The sequence below is a fragment of the Pelophylax lessonae genome (assembly GCF_965119305.1).
Source record: "Pelophylax lessonae genome assembly, chromosome: 1".
Classification (NCBI taxonomy): Eukaryota; Metazoa; Chordata; class Amphibia; order Anura; family Ranidae; genus Pelophylax; species Pelophylax lessonae.
In genome coordinates, this window is record NC_138768.1 from 37,227,358 (window position 1) to 37,248,545 (window position 21,188).

The 21,188-nt window shown below is 44.9% G+C and overlaps 1 protein-coding gene across 14 annotated transcripts in view; it reads right to left on the bottom strand.

Moving 5' to 3' along the window:
• The window catches only part of CELF4 (CUGBP Elav-like family member 4), a 1,612,756-nt gene that overhangs the window by 117,374 nt on the left and 1,474,194 nt on the right, over positions 1 to 21,188 (bottom strand). For all 14 annotated transcript variants that reach the window (XM_082261568.1, XM_082261569.1, XM_082261567.1 and 11 more), the window contains one exon: positions 12,800 to 12,880. In XM_082261568.1, the coding sequence (XP_082117694.1) occupies positions 12,800 to 12,880 (81 nt within the window). The remainder of the gene's footprint in view (positions 1 to 12,799; positions 12,881 to 21,188) is intronic.

Genomic DNA, 21,188 nt, shown 5'->3' on the forward strand with positions numbered 1-21,188 from the left:
CACAAGGGTAAATTTTATTGTAAGGAAACGATGGGGCGATGGAGAGAAGATTAGTCAGTCACGGCTCTATTATCGTACAATACTTGATGATATTAATCCCAGGAGTGGCATTTAAAATGAGGCAGGAGCTGACTTGTAGTAGGCGTTTGGGAGGATGAGAAGTAGGCAGCATAGAAAGTGCGCCCCCCCCACCACTAGCCATCATTAATCCACCTGGTATGGCGAAGGAAGACGCATCGGACACATGCCATTTAAAGTACATTAGAATTCTTCTGTCTCAGCGTGAATGCAACTAGGGACCTTGCTGCGCTCACCAGTAATAATAGGAGATGACGCCACCATGACTATTTGTAAAGCGCGGTTCTCTTTGTTGATTTACTAAGAGACCTTAGCGGGTAGGTAATCGATATTTCACACAAGTTCAAAGGGGACAAATGATCGTCATCGGAGGCTAAGAGTGCACATGTCGCTGTGACAACTTTTTCTGCAACCCCTTGAGTGCCGTGAGGCTCCTTTATATCTTAACTACTTCCCACCCAAAGCCGTACCCTTGGGTTTCAGCAGTTATACTGGGATTATGGGTGCACCTACAGTCATCATCCCCGTATCATTGTTTGCAGCCAGTGATCCCCTTTCAGGCAGAAGTGATCTGAGTGGCTAATTAGCCACTCGATCACTTCTGCGATTGCCAAAAGGGGAGCACTGCTCATTTGGTTCCACCCCCTAACCACCTCTGAGCACTGTTCCTTTGGTTCCACCCCCTAACCATTTCTGAGCACTGCTCCTTTGGTTTCATCCCCCTACCCACCTCTGAGCACTGCTCCTTTGGTCCCACCCCCTAACCACCTCTGAGCACTGCTCCTTTGGTTCCACCCCCTACCCACCTCTGAGCACTGCTCCTTTGGTTCCACCCCCTACCCACCTCTGAGCACTGATCCTTTGGTTCCACCCCCTACCCACCTCTGAGCACTGATCCTTTGGTTCCACCCCCTAACCAACTCTGAGCACTGCTCCTTTGGTTCCACCCCCCTACCCACCTCTGAGCGCTGCTCCTTTGGTTCCACCCCTAACCATTTCTGAGCACTGCTCCTTTGGTTTCATCCCTCTACCAACCTCTGAGCACTGCTCCTTTGGTTCCACCCCCTACCCACCTCTGAGCACTGATCCTTTGGTTCCACCCCCCTACCCACCTCTGATCACTGCTCCTTTGGTTCCACCCTCTAACCATTTCTGAGCACTGCTCCTTTGGTTTCATCCCTCTACCAACCTCTGAGCACTGCTCCTTTGGTTCCACCCCCCTACCCACCTCTGAGCACCGATCTTTTGGTTCCACCCCCCTACCCCCCTCTGAGCACTGATCCTTTGGTTCCACCCCCTACCCACCTCTGAGCACTGCTCCTTTGGTTCCACCCCCCTACCCACCTCTGAGCACTGATCCTTTGGTTCCACCCCCCTACCCACCTCTGAGCGCTGCTCCTTTGGTTCCACCCCCTAACCAACTCTGAGCACTGCTCCTTTGGCTCCACCACTACCTAGGGAATACAGAACCAAGTTTTCTTTTGGGTGCTAATTAGCTTGTATGAAATGTTCTAATGAAAGGCAGTAAAATAAGTCCCCTGCAGCCAGAAACAATAAACCCCTCATCAACAATAGACTACCTTGGCTACAATAGATCTCCCCAGCAACAATAGATCCATCCCCACACATGTAGAGTCCCACAGCAATAATACATTCACCCAGCAACAATATAAATCCCCAGCAACAATAGATCCAAAAGCAACAATAGATCCAATCGGCAACAATGAATTTCCCCAGCAACAATACATCCCCCCAGCAACAGTAAATCCCACCATTAACAATAGATCCCCCCACAGCAAAATACCTCCATCAACAATAGATCACCCACAGCAAAATACCCCCAGCAACAACAGATCCACCCCAGAAACAATAGATCTCCCAGTATCCAGCATCAACAGACTCTCCAGCAGCCAGCAACAATACACTCCCCTCAACAGGAGATCTCTCCCATAAACAATTAACTCCTAGAAACAATAGATTTCCCCCACCAACAGCAATAGACCTCCATAGCAACTTTAGATCCCCCCCAGTGACAATAAAGCCCCAGCAGCCCGCAACAATACCCCCCCCCCTCCCAGCAACAATGGGCTCCCTTAGCTACAATAGATCCATTCCAGCATCTATAGATTCCCACATCAACAATAGATCCACTGAGCCACACTATATCTCCCCAGCAACAATAGACACACCAGCAACTATAGATCCACCAGCAACATTAGATCCACTCAGGGATGTAAAAATATGGTGACAAGCTCTCAAAAGGAATCTGAAGGTAATTCTGAATCCTGAATATTACAGGAAATGTAGTCCAGCACCCTCCTGCCCCTGAAGCTGTCCTACTGGTAATGAGACCCCCCACTCCAGATCACAGGGTAGGCTGAGGGGTTGGGGAAGGTGGGAACAAAAATTGGTGGACACCTGACCATCAAACCTATATAGCCTTTTTGGATATCCCATTCCAAAATTCACCGCATTAACCACTTAACCTCCAGAAGATTTACCCCCCTTCATGACCAGGCCATTTATCGCTTTTTGGCACTGCGTTACTTTGACTGGCAATTGCTCGGTCATTCAATACTGTACACAAATGACATTTATATAATTTGTTTCCCACAAATAGAGCTTTCTTTTGGTGGTATTTGATCACCTCTAAGTTTTCAATTTTTTTGCACTGTAAACTAAAAAAGACTAAAACATTTAGAAAAAAAAAAAAATATTTTTCTTTCTTGCTGTAAAACATATCCAATAAAAAAAGTAGGGCAATATGTATTCTGCAATGTGTTTTTGGTAAAAATAAAAATCCCAATAAGCATATATTGATTGGTTTACGTGAACCTTATAGCCGCTACAAACGATGGCATATATACTGGAATTTCTATTTTTCAGCCACTTATAGTGAGACTGTGATAGTATGGCGGTCAGTCAGACACTAACTGACACTTTGGGGGGACCAGTGACACTAATACAGTGATCAGTGCTAAAAATATGCACTGTCACTGTACTATTGGCACTGGCTGGGAGGGGGTTAACATCAGGGGCGATCAAAGCGTTAAATGTGTGCCTAACAGTGCTTGGTGTGTTTAACCGGTTGCCGACCGCCGCACGACTATATACTGCGGCGGTCAGCCCCGGCCAGGCAGAGTGACGTAGGGGTACGTCACTCGCCTGTCACTGACTTGTGAGCCAATTGCCCGTCCCGGCTCGTTCACTGACAAGTCAGTGCGTGTGACCGGTGGACCCGATCGTCCGCCGGTCATTCACAATCGCTCCGGTGAAGGGAGAAAGTCAGGCGGCTAATGTAAACAACTTTCCCTTTGTTAGTAAACGAGATAACTTTTGCGCAAACTTTTCAAAATACGCTTTTAGTGATTTTTTTTACCAAACATATGTAGCATAAAACAAATTTTGATTTTTACATTTTTTTTGGGGGAATTTCATATAAAAAAATGTGAAAAATATTGTTATTTTTGCAAAATTGACGCTCTTTTTTTGTTTATAGCGCAAAAAGTAAAAATCGCACAGGTGATCAAATACCACCAAAAGAAAGCTCTGTTTGTGGGAAAAAAAGGACATCAAATTCGTTTAGGTACAGCGTCGCACGACCGCGCAATTGTCCGTTAAAGTCACGCAGTAAAAAAAAATCGCAAAATACCCCCTGGTCTTTAAGCAGCCAAATCCTCCGGGGCTTAAGTGGTTAATGTGATGTGCTTTTACTAACGGATGTGCTGGTTTTTGTTCCCCTCTGACAGGACAGAGCTCTGTATTGCTTCCATTCACAGAGCTCTGTCCTGTCTTCCTCCTTGCCGATCAGCAGATGCCAGCGGTAAATCATTGACCCGCACCCACTGATTGGCTTGTGCTGTCACAGCCGGTGCGTCCCTAACCCACAAGTGCCCGTATCTAGTGATCCAGCCCAAGAGAGCCGCTTAGCCGCCATAATCATATGTGAATTGTTTGGCAAGCAGTTAACCTAGAGTTGGCTCCCATTTGCGTTTATAACAGCCTCCACCATTCTGGGAAGGTCTTCCACAAGGTTTTGAAGGGTATCTGTGGGAATTTGTGTCTATTCAGCCAAAAGAACATTTGTGAGGTCAGGCACTGATGTTGGATAAGAAGACCAGTCTCACAGTTGGCTTCCAATGTATCTTAAAGGTCAGGGCTCTGTGCAGGCCACCCAAGTTCCTCCACACCATTCTGGTCATAACATGTCCTTATGGAGATGCAGGGACGTAACTACAGGGGTTGCAGGGATTGCTATTGCAACCAGGCCCCATACTCCAGGGAGCCTGTGCGGCTCCCCTGTACACCCGGATAGCATAGGATAGGATGTCACAATAGAGAACCAGGAAGAGGTCGGTAAATATGTGATTTACCAGCTCCTTAATTTTCTGAATGGACAGAGTCATAGTCAGTAACATTGTAAAAAAAATAAAATAAAATAATAAAAAATAAAATTAAAATACCAAAAAATAAAAACTACTGACACCAATGGATTAACTAGCAGGATCGCACAAAGGTCACACTTGCGACCGGACCCTGGCATTCCACCACAGTGGAGATGGCTGGAGTGGGGCCCACTGCAGAACATGTGAAAGGGTCCCGCAATGAGAGTAAAGGGCCCCAGGATAAGTGGGAAGAGCCCCAGGTTTGAAGGGAAGGGCCCCGGCCAGGGGTCCGGGGGGCCCTTCATGGTTTCTTGCACTGGGCCCTGAAGGTTCTAGTTACGCCTCTATGGAGATGGGATTCTTCGCAAGGGCACAGTCAAGTTGAAATAGAATAGGGTTTTCCCCAAGCGGTTTCCAGAAGGTTGAGAATGCACAGTTGTCTAAACAGGGTTCTCCAAATATTTAAAAAAGGGACCAGTTTACTGTCCTTCAGACTTTAAGGGGGCCGGACCATTGGGAGTAAGAAAGGTGACATCGCCAGTGGGAAATAACAATGCCCCCATCTTTGGTGTCAGCGGGAGGAATTATGCCCATCATCGGGCCCAATTGTTGCTATTCTTGGGGGATATTGTACTCCATATTTGGTATGGGACGTAGATAAAAAAGGCGCTGGTGATCTTTTATATTACTGGAATAAAACTTAGCACGTGTATTAAATATGTATTACTAGTGTTAAAAGTGCTTATTAGTGAATAAATTAATATAGTTAAAGGTAATAAATATATTTTAAAGTGCACAACTCAAAATTAAAATTTTTTTTCTATTACTTATTAGTAGATAAATATATAAATAATTATATATAAATATATAATGTACATGCAACAAGCAAATCAATTATATAAATATATAATATTCCGTGCAACAAGCAAATAAAAGTGCTTATTAGTGCGTGCATAAAAAACTCATCAAATATAAACGGATATAATCGTGCTCTCCAGTGAGAAATAATTATATAGCAAGTGTCTCTGCAATTCGTGCAACAAATATGCTCCTTAAAGTGCTTCAGGTGGTGGGGTGTGACACACGTGGCCTCTTACCAGCTTCCAATGAGTCACAATGACTCCCAACGCCTGTGATCCCTTTAATTGGGTGGATCAGACCTCTCCTCGATATCTTTTGGGTTGGATATCTGCTCCTACATTAGGCGTGTATGGACCATATAGTCCGCATAAAGATAAACAAAAAAAGCCTCCAATAGTGAAATATTGTATGCTTTATTTAAAAGTTACTAAAAAGGTATACAGTTGGTCCCTTACTATTAGTTGTGCCCTCCTGGCACTGGGCAATTCGGCAGTACACAAAATCTTTGAGTAGTGGGGAATCGTATCCGAGGATCTGCAGCTTCCTCTTAGTTTTCCTCTCACTGTGCTGTGTGCGGCGGTCGGCGAGCGTCCCTGCCTCTGCATTCGTAGCAGAGGCAGGGACGCTCGCCGACCGCCGCACACAGCACAGTGAGAGGAAAACTAAGAGGAAGCTGCAGATCCTCGGATACGATTCCCCACTACTCAAAGATTTTGTGTACTGCCGAATTGCCCAGTGCCAGGAGGGCACAACTAATAGTAAGGGAGCAACTGTATACCTTTTTAGTAACTTTTAAATAAAGCATACAATATTTCACTATTGGAGGCTTTTTTTGTTTATCTTTATGCGGACTATATGGTCCATACACGCCTAATGTAGGAGCAGATATCCAACCCAAAAGATATCGAGGAGAGGTCTGATCCACCCAATTAAAGGGATCACAGGCGTTGGGAGTCATTGTGACTCATTGGAAGCTGGTAAGAGGCCACGTGTGTCACACCCCACCACCTGAAGCACTTTAAGGAGCATATTTGTTGCACGAATTGCAGAGACACTTGCTATATAATTATTTCTCACTGGAGAGCACGATTATATCCGTTTATATTTGATGAGTTTTTTATGCACGCACTAATAAGCACTTTTATTTGCTTGTTGCACGGAATATTATATATTTATATAATTGATTTGCTTGTTGCATGTACATTATATATTTATATATAATTATTTATATATTTATCTACTAATAAGTAATAGAAAAAAAAATTTAATTTTGAGTTGTGCACTTTAAAATATATTTATTACCTTTAACTATATTAATTTATTCACTAATAAGCACTTTTAACACTAGTAATACATATTTAATACACGTGCTAAGTTTTATTCCAGTAATATAAAAGATCACCAGCGCCTTTTTTATCTACGTCCCATACTTTATATTGTTTTCACAATTAAAAGGGCAGCAGGTTCAGATATATCTTTAAAAAGAGCCAGGCGCCTTCCTATAATTTGCTATTTGACTCCATATTTGGTGTCATAGGGAGGAATTGTGCCCCTTCATTGGGGTCAGTGGGAGGAACAGTGGCCCATCACTGGTGTCATTTGGAGGCGTTGTGCCCCTTTGTGGTGGGGGGGGGGGGTATTACACCACATTGTTTATTGCAATGATGAAACAGTGTCCCAAATAAAAGTAAGCAAAAGGCCGCATCTAGCCCCGGGGTTTGGAGACCACTGGTCTTAAAGGTCTTGATATTTTGTATCGATAACAGCACCCTTCACTAAAAACAAATGTTCATCCATTTGGTGGGGTGTCCACATACTCTTGGCCATGTGTAGAGATATTTTAGTTGTGCACCAACTTCAGCTGCCTATATCTTGATCTTCTGAGAAGAAATTCTTCAATTCATATGCCCGTATGCTCATTTTGAATTGGCTTCTGCCTAAAAGTGCTACAATAACAACTCAATTTTGCAAACCTTGGAAACACACTAAAGCTTCTTTGTGAATAACCAAATTTAGGGTGTTCAGAGCCCTGACCTTTGGGGTGCATTCAGCTTTCCTTTACACTGACTGACGGGTACTGGGGTGCCTCTCTCCTGATGTTTTTAAGATGGTCCACCAATCCTTCAGCCTTTCGGTAGGCCCCTTAACAACCCCCCCTTTGGAATGTGTTTCCCAAACTATTCTCCTTGGCTAATTATACATTATTTGGAGTGTGCTAATGCCACCAAAATAGTTATATGAAGAGATAAAATCAATTCGTGTTTTATGTGGAAAGTGATAAAATGGAGACGGCGTCGTTAATGGAGCCATTCCGATTACAGCAAAACAGCGGTGACATTTAGGTGGCTGCATGCCGGTGATGGATGCCTTTTTCCATAAAATCCCAACAACGATAAATAATTGCCCATAATAAACTGGATGGTAATTTGTAAACAGATCTGAGATGAAGTTCAGTCTAACAGAAAATGTCACAAGGAGTTCAGGTAATTCTTAATTAGGGGATTAAAAGAGAAAGCTTTCTGGATTTTTGTTTTTGTTTTAAAGGGTCAGTCAGTCCAAAAGTGATTGATGGTATCTGGTGGTCTAAACCATCTGCTTATATCTCCAGGGGACTCTTGGAGCTGTTTTAGCTCTTGGCATTTATTTGTTCTTGGGTTTAGATATAGGGTAAGGAGTTTAAATGGGACAATTGACTTACTTGAAATGGTTTACAGGAACTCCTTTGGCCACTCGTTAGCCGTTTACTTTATATTGGATATTGAGGAACAGAGGAACCTTAATGCTAACTCTTACTTTTATGCATTCCCTAACACTACACAAAGAAGGAGATGGAATGCAGGCAACTCGTTCCTCAAGGAATGGGTATTTTAATAATGCAGGTACAGTACAGCAGATACGAAGGCTTGCGTCTTAAAGCGGAGTTCCGGCCACAGAATATTTTTTTTTTTTTTTTATGTCCCCCAAACAGTGACCCTCCGACCTCTATATATCCGCTAATCCTGTTTTATACAGTGGAATAATATTTTTGCAAGCATAAAATCTTACTTTTTAAAATTTCTGCAAAGCGCCGCCATCTTTGTGCTGGTTCGCCGAGTCCGCTGTGGGGAAATGTGTGCCCTGCTTCCTGGTTGTAGTGGGACGAGGCCGGTGAATCCAGCACGAAATCTCGCGCATGCCCAGTACTATGCGATCGGCATAGTATAGGGATGCCTATCATCGCGTTATTTCCTGTTTGGAAATAACGCGATGAGAGGAGCGGCCGGCCGCCTACGTCACTGCCAATTGCATCCTGGGAGTGACGAGTAAGAGCTCCCAGGACGCATTGCGGGACAGGAAGTGACGGCGCGGGCCGCGGCCGAGGAAGGAGGAAGTGGATGTAAAGGTGAGTATATTATCCTCTGTAAAAAGGTAAGTAAAAAAAAAAACCTTGGGAATATCCAATTCTGGCTCATGGAAGGATAAGGAAGCGGATGCCATAAAATGTAAAGGCATGATTTTATGGCCAGGACTCCGCTTTAATCATCCTTCTTCTACTTTATTATGTGTCTGGGTGTTAGGAAGACACCACAAGCCAGTGTCTACTCACACACACACCTAACACTAACCCAATGCCAATTGAATACGAACCTAACCCTAATGCTATCACTAACTCTAATGCTTAACCCAATTCTAACCCTTAGACCTCATTCACACATGCGGAAGGTTTGTGAACACCGGTTTAGAGTTGGTTGACAGATGTTCAAAAGGCAATATGCTTCCCTGTGACCACCTGTTTATTTGATCCCCAAGAAGATATTACATTGAAATCCTCCTAGGTCACACTGCAACCATGTGCCTTACATGCAGTTGCGACATGGTCACACTGATCTCAATGGGACGCGGTTGGAAAGCGGCATCGACTACCAGCCAGCTATGCCAAGCGACTGCGGCAATGAATAAAAATGTGCCTTCTGGCCATATTAACTTACCAGTAGGCGGTAGGGGGAGGTGGTAAAAACATTGATGAACCGCATGTTTTCATTGCCTATCCACCGCACATGTGAATGAGGCTTTATACTATACCAGGGATGGCGAATCTTGGCACCCCAGATGTTTTCGAACTACATTTCCCATGATGCTCATACACTCTGCAGTGTAGCTGAGCATCATGGGAAATGTAGTTCCAAAACATCTGGGGTGCCAAGGTTCGCCATCACTGTACTATACCTAACCTTTTGTTTATTAACAGAATGGTGTGATTATCATATCAGCATCATTTTTTTCCGCCACTAATTGGAGACTAATTTTGGCAAAATTTTTGCCAAATCTACAGCAATTTTAAGAAATCTTCCGCAGTCAATATTACTTTTTAAAGGCTGTTTTTGTCTCTCTGTCCAGGACCATCACAACGGTGGACTGGACCATCTGGCATGACTTGATTTCATGAGTATTCATTCCTACCATCCCTGGATACAGCACCATCTATTAGCTGGGCTCAGCGGTAATCAGGTATCTCTCTCCAAGCTTAGCGCCTCTTCCCAGCCGAGTCCTATTACCTCATCCCTTGCTCTGCTGCTATTGATTAAACTTCAGCTCATCCCGGCAGCCCAGAGATTGATGCCGCAAGAGCTCCATGTAGGACAGAACAAAGTGCGTCCTGTACAAGTCATTAGCAGGTTAGGGACAATTGATAGGCAGCTGACCAAAGAGGAACACAAAGTGGAAACATGGATCTGCCACAGTGGTAATTTCATCAATTCTCGGGGTGAATGCACAAAGCTGAGGTCAATCAGAATGGACTTGGAATCGGAGTCGGTGAGGTGCTTGTCTCCTAAAAGTCCTTTTATTCCATTTTAAGGCAACCCCACCCAAAAACAATATTTCGTTATACCAGGACTTCAGGTTTTTTTCTTTAGCTCAGTTCAGGTCAAAAAAAAATGTTTTAATTTATTTTTGGATAGTGTGGAGAAGGATTAGGACTTCCGTCGGTTTTTCATATCTACTTGTGACTCTACTCTACACCACCAATCCAAAAAAAAGAGGGACTGGCACTGGAGAAGGAAGGCGAACACAGCAAGGAAAATGCTACAATGATTTGAAAAAAGTTTATTTTTGCTGCCATTGAAAAGATAATTTTGCTCTCGCCTCCAATCAGCATGTCCATGCTGGATGCGTTAGATGCCCTAACACCCATTGAATGCAGTGGTTTGGTCCATTGGCCCATACATTCTTGTTGTGTCCTGTACCAAGATAAAAGTTGGCGGAAGGAACCACAAATTGCAGAGGGAAACCAGGCATTCAATGAAACCTGAAGTGTGTTTAGTGCTTTGATTTTTATTTAAGCAAGCTTTAGCCTTTAATGAAAACTATGTATGACATAGAGGGTGGTGGAACAGCTAAAGCAGAACTCCAGTCTTATATTCTGTCTTGCACAGTTATTTAGGCTCCTCTTCTCTACTGAAACTACTTACTCTGATTTCTGTGACAGTGTGCATTAAAAACTATAGCAAGTCAGATAGAGCTCGCCTCATTTCCTAGCTGGAGGACATCCAGCATTTTCTAGCTGTTTCCTCTCCATCCACGCCCACCCCTTTCATTAACTGGATTTTAGTCCTTTTAATTGCGGAGTCTCAGCACCACACGTGGGTGTTACCTAGAGTGGTCTGCATGCAAATACATCCTGCTTAAGAACGATCACTCCTGTAGACTGACACGCACCTACCAACGCGTTTTGATTTTTGCATAACTCCTCCCAGGAGCCAGCCCACTGTTTGTTTCAGGGCTGGGGACTCTTAAGAGGAGTACTGAAGCAGGGTTCTGTGATTTTTTTTCCTGGAAGCTTTTACAGAACCCCGCTGGCCCCTCCCACCGGCCATGACCTGCCTACATTGCATGGAGAAGCACAGAGACCCAGTGATGATGTTGTTGGGTCTAAAATAAGGTATGCAACCAAAACAGAAAGGTTTTATTTAAAATGTCTAGGGTTGAGCGAACACGGACTGTATTGTTCGGGATCGTACCGGACTTTTGGGTTTTCGGTACCCGGATGCGAACATTTTACTGTATATTTGGGATACAGTCCGTTGTTCGGTTATTTTGGCGCGGTTTCAACAGCTGCAGGGCAGCCAATCAACAAGCGTTTAACTAGTGTGCCCTTAGAAGCCATCACAGCCATGCCTACTAATGGCATGGCTGTGATTGGCCAGTGCACATTTGACCCAGACTCTATATAAGCTGGAGTCACATAGCGGCGCGCGTCACTCTGCTCTAACTACTGTAGGGACAGGTTCCTGCTGCTGCTGCTGATTTGAGGGAGACATAGGAGGTTATTGTAGGGACAGGCTGGAGAGAATGCTTTCAGGGAAAGAATAGGACACAGGACAGAAGAATCTTCTTTAATCAGATCTACATCGATTTTATTGTGTGGGGGTGCAGTGCACAATCTTTTTGCCCTGACATGAGCCCAGTGAGGAGGAGGGAGAAAAAAAAAAACTTTTATCAGTCTGTTAGACGGGCGGCGTGCAGCGGACATTTAATGCAAGCTCAGTGCATATGTGTCTGTTTAATCTGGATTTAAAAAAAAATAAAAAATGTTCCTTCATATTTTACGGTGACATACAGCGTTTAGACACTGCTGTTCTAATCTATGCAAAAATCACCAATTTAATTTTTTAGAGCCATTTTAGTGCTCAAAAGTTCGGGTCACCATTGACTTCAATAGGGTTCGGGATCGGGGGCAAGTTCGGGTTAAGTCCGGGTCACGAACTCTTACTTTTTTTTCAAGTTCGGCAGCACCCGCCGAACCCGGACATCCAGGTGTTCGCTCAACTCTAAAAATGTCATTAGAATGTTGATAAGGTTGAGGGAAAGGAGGAACCAAGGAAACAACATATGAACAGAATAAACTTTAAAGCGCTAAGTACTAAGACTTACAAAGGATACAAAGCTGAGATGTTGGAGTGGGGGAAGGTACTGTGAGGGCTTAGGGCTCTCAGGGGGTCTCGGGGACCTGTGAAAGATTAAGGGGTACTGTGGGCCAGTATGGGAGGTTGAAGGGCACTAATGGAGCTGGAAGGCACTGTGGGAGGTTAGAAGACCTTCAGCTGATTTGGCATTCATCAACCTGGTGAGCTTTACTGCTCCTTGTATCATCTCCCTGCTAGCCTACTGTCTAACATGAATGGAAATGGAGATAAGAAGCAACGTTTAATCAGGAAGAAGTAGTGTCACTGACCTGGCTATGCAGTGTGGCAGAGGTTAGTGACTCACAAGTCTGACTGAACAGAATTGCAAAACATATGGAAACATACACACAAAAAAAAGAAACTCTCGGGTAGCTGGAACAGATTTAGAAAGTATGGGAGGTCCATGGGCCACCATGGGTTGACTCAGCCCATCAGACCCCACTTGTAACTGAAGCATTTCTTTGCATTGGATGGGCTCCTTCCTGTAAGAAATATTTCCAAAGGATGACTCCAAGCAATGAGATCACTCACCTTCTCGCTGTTGCTGTGGAATCATGGGAGGTGGCTGGGGGAATGCTTGACTGATCTGTCCATAGGCAGCAGGATAAGCAGCTATTGGGGGGAAAAGAAAGAGAAAAAGCAAACTGTCAGCAACTTGAAAAAAATACTCCAGTCTCCAGATGTAGCATAACAAGGGATAAAAAGCCAAAATATAACTGATTATTACATGGAAAAAGAGTTACTATAAAGTGCAGGACAACCTCTAATACAGGGGTTCTCATTATTAAGACTGGAACCCGGTAAATTCTTCCAAAACATTCCATGCCACAGCTATATATATATATATATATATATATATTTAAAAAAAATACATGTATACAATAAAAGTATAGTGATACAAAGTATGAATTGAAGTGCTTGAAACTCTGGATGGGGCTGGGTGTCACTGTGGAGGGGCTATAGGGATTCAGGAAGTTAGGGGACTCTGTAGCAACATAGTGGCCCTGTAGAGGATGAGGTTTCTGAAGGGGGTTAGGGGGTTAGGGGGCAACGGAGGAAGATGGGGCTAGGGGGGTCTTCCCAGGAGTTTGGGGGATTTGCAATGGCACTGTGGGAGACTGAAGGGTGCTGCAAGGACTAAGGGACTATTTTGGAGGTTGGTGGGCACTGTGGGACACTGTTGGAGGTTGAGGGAACTGTGGGGGCTGGAGGCTCTCCTACAGGTTCGGAGGAACTACCCTGGGCTGGGGGGTCACTGTAGGAGGTTGGGGGTCATTGGGGAGGCAGGGGGACCTGTGTAAGGTTGAGGGGCACCATGGGAGGTTGGAAAGCACTAAGGGAGCTGGAAGGCGCTGTGGGAGGTGAGAGGACTAACAGCTGGCTGAAGGCCCAGGAGGAGGGTGGCCATCTCCTTGCACTTTATAACCACTGCTCTAATATGTTGTGTCTATGCTCACCCCTTTCAGTACAAGGTGGATGAAAATGACAAATATCAGCATGGGTTTTATGGTGGATGTATTTGCTTATTCTATGTTGGTACCAAAATGTTTGATTTATTAACACAGGGGATTGTTTTGGGCAAATACCACATTGCAGCACTAGATAATAATGATAATATTATGGCTATTGCAAGGTTATGCTAAGATATTAATGGTTAGGGGTTTTAGGTAGGTCTTGGGGTTACAGATGAGGGTTGCACTCAGGATAGGTTGAGGGTTAGGAGGTATCGCTCAAGCTATTGTTCGGTTCGGGGTTTACATTCAGGGCCGGTGCTAGGTTTTTGGATTGTGGTTCAGGGCTATGGTTAGGTGAAGAAGTTAAAGTGCACGGCTAGGTTTGCAAGTTAAGGCTGTAGTTATAGTTAGGTATATCAGTTCAGACTTCATTTAGCTCTAGGAGTTAGGATTCAGGGCCAAGTGTGTGGGTTACGGCTGAGAGTTATTGTTAAATTTGGGGTTTGGTTTGAAGGTTCGATTAGTTCTAGATGTTAAGGTTCAGTGCTTGGGTTTTATGGGTTAAAGCTGGTTATTGTTAAATATAGTGTTCGAGTTGAGGTTCGTTTAGGTCTAGAGTTGAGGTTCGTTTAGGTCTAGATGTTAAGGTTCAGGGCAGGGTTAATGCTAGGGCTTATTTTTTTTTTTTGAAGGCTTGGGATGAAATTTGATTGGGACTAAAAATTACGGTTAAGGGATAGGCTTGGGATGAAATTTGATTGGAACTAGAAATGATGGTTTAGGGATATGTTTACAGTTTAAGCATGGGGGTTATAGTTAAATTTAGGGTTTGGGTTGAAGGTTCAATTAGGTCTGGATGTTACAATTCAAGGCTGGGGGTTATGGTTAAATTTAGGGTTTGGGTTGAAGGTTCAATTAGGTCTGGATTTTGCAATTCAAGGCTGGGGGTTATGGCTAAATTTAGGGTTTGGGTTGAAGGTTAGATTAGGTCTAGATATTCTGGTTCAGAGCTAAGTTTAAGAGTTAAGGCTGAGGCTTATAATGCAGTTTAGGAATTAGATCAAAGATTTCAGTTAGGTCTAGACGTTACAATTAAGATCTACGTTTATGGGTTATAGCTGTGGGTTAGGAGCTGAGTTAATAGTTTTGGTTAGCTCCAGCAGGTACAACTAAGGCTTGGGTTGAGAGTTATGGTCTACGGCAGTGGTCTCCAAACCATGAAAACTCCAAAAGAAAATTGCGATGCTTGGCACCTTACTCCTGCGCTCAGAACCTGGTTCTCAAACAACCTCTGTCACGGGATTCAGTCTCCAAACCATGGCCTTGGGGCCAGATGCGGCTCTTTGCTGGCATTTATCCAGGCTTTGGGACACTGTTTCTCTAACTGACACCAATGATGGGACACCATTTCTCCCACTGACACCATTAATGAGGCATTATTTCTCCCAGTCATACCAACATTGAGCTAATATTCCTCCCACTAAAACCAAGGATGGGGCATTGTTGACTCCCACTGTCACCAGCGCATTTTTTTCTCCTACTGGCTATAGTCCAGCCCCCCTGAAGCCCAAAGGACAGGAAACTGGCACTTTGTTTAGAAAGTTTAGAGACCCCTGGTCTAGGGTGATATGGTTCGGGGTCATGGCAACATTTACTGGTTGTAGTTGAAGGTTTAGGTCTAGGGTTTAGGGTTGAGGGTTAAATAATGACTGAAGATTAGGTTACGGTTCAAGGTTGCAGTTAGGTTGAAAAGTTGGGTTGAGTGCTACGATAAGTTTAGAGTTACGGTTAGGTAAGTGTATTTCGGGGTTGTATGTCAGTGTTGGGTTTGCAGTTAAAGAGGTTAATTTGAGGGTTACGGTTCAAGATTGCAGTTAGGTTGAAAAGTTGGGTTGAGTGCTACCATAGGTTTAGAGGTACGGTTAGGTAAGTGTATTTCAGGGTTGTATTTCCGTGTTGGGTTTGCAGTTAAAAAGGTTAATTTGAGGGTTACGGGTAGGCCTAAAGTTACATTTAGGGGATCATGGTTTGTTTTATCGACCGGTGATAGGATTAATAGGTTTTTGGTTATGATCCTCACTACTCTCAAATAGTGCAAAATCCATCAATCTCAAAAAAATAAAATAATGAAAATGTACAATTATCATTGCAGTGTGGAAACTTTCTGCAGGTGTTGCAACACCACCCCTAACAATTTTAAGAACGATATACCATCCCATGGTGCAAAGGAAGAACATAGAACATTTCCTGGTATTGCTTTCATTTTTTTTAAATAAAAAGCTTTTAATTTCAGTCCTTGGCTCCCACACACCTGACACCTCCCTCCCTCTTCAAGCAGCTCAGTGTGCCGTAATGCCATGTTATAAGCTTATTGCCGTTTCCAATTATATTGTACGAGAGTTGAGTGCCCTGTAAACGAATAGTACAGTATACCGCGGGAGCTGGCACAGGGGGAAAAAAAAAAAAAAAAACTTAATAACATATATTAATCTCGTGTACTCAGGAATAATGGATGTAAATTGCTGTATTTATGTGACGTGCCGCTCTCGTCTACGTCTTTTGCGCCATTTGCTGGAGTTCTGGAAACGCTAAAGGAAAAGGATTATGTATGGTGACAGATTATAATCATGTTCAGCGCAGGTTTAAATGCCAATTCTTCATGCTGGCACTTCCCTAGGTTTTTGTTTTCAGTACAATTCTCTATGCCTGCGTTGACAGTTGCAAGACGGGTGTGGGGGAAAAAATGCGTTATCTTTGCTGCCCTCTGCTGGTCGCCCCTGGCCAGGCGCCCGCCGTGAACAGTGCCAGCTGTTGTAATCACAATCATTTCGGAAGCATTCCTTTTAATGTAGTGTTTATGAGCTAACAAAATTCACTTGCATAAATATATTTATGTTTGCGAGCGTGGCATGCCAGGTGTAATAAAACTGCCTGAGATGGGTCCGCTGGTGATCGACCGTGATCGCAAAATAATTAACATCGACTCATATTTTTCTCTTGTAATGTATTTTTCATGTATTTTGACTCTTTCTCTTTTTTTTTCCCCCCCTCCAATGTTGGCTTTGAGCACAAAAAGGCTAATTCCCTCCTTCTCGCCGATGTTTTGGTAAATATAGACAGTGATATTGGCCTTCGTATCCGATAAATTGGTAGGCTTGTCTCAATTTGTGCCGGGCACCTCCTGAAAATGCTTTGGCTTCAATGTCTTCCCCCCCTCCAATGTTGGCTTTGAGCACAAAAAAGGCTAATTCCCTCCTTCTGGCTGATGTTTTGGTGAATATAGACAGTGATATTGGCCTTTGTATCCGATAAATTTGTAGGCTTATCTCAATTCGTACCGGGCACCTCCTGAAAATGCTTGGGTGTTGTGCTGATCCTTTGGCTTCAATGTCTTTTTTGGCACTGAACCGAAACATTCAAGCGGAGCAAATTGTCATTCTTGCATCCGGTGTAGTACTGCAAAGATTTGCTGCCTTTAAGTCTGGCCTCTAACGGCCCTCTTGGACTTTTACATTTTTAAAGCGCATTACAGTGTAGCACTGCCCCCCCCCCCCCCCGTAGGGACTGCTGGATTGTAACTCTGCGGGCTCCCCTAGTTACCAACACACGGTTATAAGACAATAGAGTTCTTGTATCCCTCCTTGCTCCTGTTGGCTCTTCCACAAATAAACAGTCTAGGGGTGTTGGGTTTTTTTGTTTTTTATTTTATAGATTGGGATAGAAGGAGGGGAGGACTGGGCCAGGGGGTAGGTGGCAAATGCCCCCCCCCCCCCGGCCACTCTGATGCCCCATAAAAAGGCTGCACTGCTTCTGCTACAGACATGCCTAAAGGATTCCTGGTAAAGAGAAGTAAAAAGTCCCCACCACTGACCTACTGAGTGAGGGATGAAGACAAGGACAGAGCGCAGGCCTCCCCCCTAACATGAATGGTGTAAATTGTGTCTGAGTTCCATGCCCCACTGGAGACTCTCCTCCCATGGCCAGCCCCGATTGAGCTGTCCCAGCTCCACCCTGGTGGCCAGGTTGGGAACCCTGATTCAGACAGTGAGTAGAGAGTACCTGGAGTGGAGCTTTAGCTTGGAATGGGGGTCAGGAGGAGACCAGGTAGAGGGAGAGTGGGAAGAGGCACCATGGGCCTCTGGTTTGTACTTGCCCCCTGGGCCGAAAGTTGCCAGTCAGCCCCTGGATAGGAGAAGGAAATAGTTGGATACTCCAATTTAACTATTCACAGCCTTTGAGGACTTCTATCTTCAAATCTCTGCTGCTAGATATGAAACAGCCAGGCTGTTAATTCACCCTGCAACTGAGATGAATGAGGTTCAGTCTCTTGTTTTCTTTACTCTCTCTAACAAAGTGACTCAATGGACAATAATCTACTTCCAGGACACTCTCACTAGCATCCTTTTCCTACTGACACCTGTCCACTGACTATCCTATGAGCAGGGGTAACCCCCCCTCAGGTCAGGCCCCTTGACACGAGTTCCTGTAATCATGATACTGCAGAAACAGGACCTCCAGTGGCTTCCCTGTACCTCTGGGAACGACCTCCTGAGGCTGCATGGTACCTCTACAGAGGAGGAGGCAGCCGCCACCTCCCTCCCGGACTCCACTCCCCAATGAAATACCTTGAGCACATGTGCCCCTGGCTTTTATACAGTATCCCAACATGCACCGAGGCATCCTGCCCTCTGCCAATTATTAGGACTGTATCAAAAGCCCATGCACCCATTCGTCAGGTTTCCTCCCACTGTCCAACATGCCTCCCTATTGGACCAGCGTGAAACACTCTCTAGACTGAATGAATCGCATACTGAGCACAATGAGCAGACCTCACTAACAGATCCTGTTCTCTGATAGGCAGAAAGCAATATAGATTTACCTGCAGTCCCTCTGATAGGCAGACAGAGCTCAAAACTATACTCTCTCACTAGCACCTACCTACTAGGGTGCTACAACAGCAACACACAAAAATGCATGGCTCTATGTTAGAGTTTATCTGTCCCAAAGAACAAAAAAATCGAATAAGTAAGGGCTCTTTCAGACAGGCAGCCGGGGGTCAGTTTTACTGCCTCCCCCGGCCACCTTAATTCACTTTCTTTCATTGTTTCTTTTTTAAATACAAAGTTTCCATTTGCTCAGCCCTTCTCTTCTCTTCTCCCCGAGGCCATAACAGAGATGTCACGGTGGGCAATGACTCCAATAGGTCTGGTAAATTGGTGTATGTTCAGTGCTTACAATCACCGTGGTGCGGCTATTGATTTTTGATTGCGTGGTTCATTGAAAGCCATTTTGGCAGGCAAAGGTCAGCGGGGAGATTAGAGAGCTGGTTACACTGGGGTCAGTGGGCTGCCAGGAGATCATCTATAACCATGTCCTACAACAGGAGGCCAAGGCCATCAGAGACCTCACGGGAAAAGCTGCTTTTCAGTTGAGGTCGGAGTCTTCAGGTCACAGCGAATTACCCCCCAGCCCAACATAAAGCAAAGCTTGGAATACAGTGCTGACAGCCCAATGTGTTGGGTTAATACATATAGGTGATACTATTATGCTGGGAATTGGGGTTCTCTAAAACTTCTTAATGGAATCTGAAGGAAGTTTCACGCAGTAGCAGGAATTTCGGTTTTTGGTGGATGTGGAGCAATAAACCTCTCTGGCAATCTTTGCAGAACTCTGTTAGTAGGTTCTCTGGTCTGTTCCCCTGCTGTGCCCATTATGAGGGGTTCCCAGCGTCACTGCTGTGCTGAATATGAGGGGGTCACACTATTTCTGCTCCTCCTTCTGTACCCCTGGTGTACCCATTATGAGGGGTTCCCACCACCCCTGTGCTGAGTTCCCAGGTAATTACACTTGTTGTGCCCATTATGAGGGGTTCCCACCATCCCTGCCCTGAGTTCCTGAGTCTGTACATCTCTTGTGCCTATTAGGAGGCACTCTACCCATCCCTGTGCTGAATTCTCAGGTCTGCACACCTGCTGTGCCCATTATGAGGGGTTCCCAGCGTCACTGCTGTGTTGAATATGAGGGGGTCACACAATTTCTGCTCCTCCTTCTGTACCCCTGGTGTACCCATTATGAGGGGTTCCCATCTTCTCTGCTGTGCTGATAATGAGGGGGGGGGGGTCAAACTATTTCTGCTCTGAGTTACTCAGTCTGTACCCCTGTTGTACCCATTATCCCAGTGCTGTGTCCCCAGGTCTATACACCTTTTGTGCCCATTATGAGGGGTTCCCACCATTCCAGTGTTAAGTTCCTGGGTCTGTACACCTTTTGTGCCAAATATGAGGCACTCTACCTATCCCTGTGCTGAGTTCCCAGGTCTGTACACCTGCTGTGCCCATTATGAGGGGTTCCCACCATCCCTGTGCTGAGTTCCTTGGTCTGTACACCTGCTGTGCCCATTATTAGGGGCTCCCTGACCCCTGTGCTGAGTTCCCAGGTCTGTACACCTGCTGTGCCCATTATTAGGGGCTCCCATCTTCCCTGCTGTGCTGAGTTCCCGGGCCTGTACACCTTTTGTGCCCAATATGAGGGGTTCCCACCATCCCTGTGCTGAGTTCCCAGGTTTGTATACTTGTTGTGCCCATTATGAGGGGTTCCCACAATCCCTGCCTTGAGTTCCTGAGTCTGTACATCTCTTGTGCCTAATATGAGGCACTCTACCCATCGCTGGGCTGAATTCCCAGGTCTGTACACCTGCTGTGCCCATTATGAGGGGCTGCAACCATCCCTGCGCTGAACTCCTAGGTCTGCACACCTGTGTTGTCCATTATGCGGGGTTCTCATCATCCCTATGCCGAGTTCCCAGGTCTGCACACCTTCTGTGCCCATTTTATGGGGCTTCCCTGCACTAAATTCCAGGGTCTTTACAACTACTTTGCACAATATGAAGGGGTTCCCACCATTCCTGGCTGAGTTGTTGAGTCTGTACATCTCCTGTACCCATTATAAGGGACTATACCCATCCATGTACTAATTTCCAGGGTATATACACCCATTTTACCTATTATGAGGGGTTCTCACCATCCCTGTGCTGAGTTCCTGGGTCTGTACACCTGCTGTGCCCATTATGAGTGGTTCCCACCATCCCTGCACTGCGTTCCTGGCTCTATACACCTTTTGGGCCCATTATGAGGGGTTCTCACCATCCCTGTGCTAAGTATCTGACAAAGCAATAGGAGAGACAAATCTCCCCAATGGGAACACAGGCAGGTTCTAAAACTTTCCGACTTTATCCATAGCTAAAGCAAATAAACTTTGGACTAGAAATACGCTTTAACCACTTCATTAGAGATCGCACGACCTGGATGGCCAGAGCTGGGCTTCAAATTCTGAGATTCAACACAACACGCAACTAGAATTATCAGGGGTTGGCAATATTTCTTTTTAATCTAAGCTTAAATCCAGCCTTACTTCTAACTATGGCCCTCCAGTTGTTCGGGAACTACAATTCCCATCATGCCTAGTCA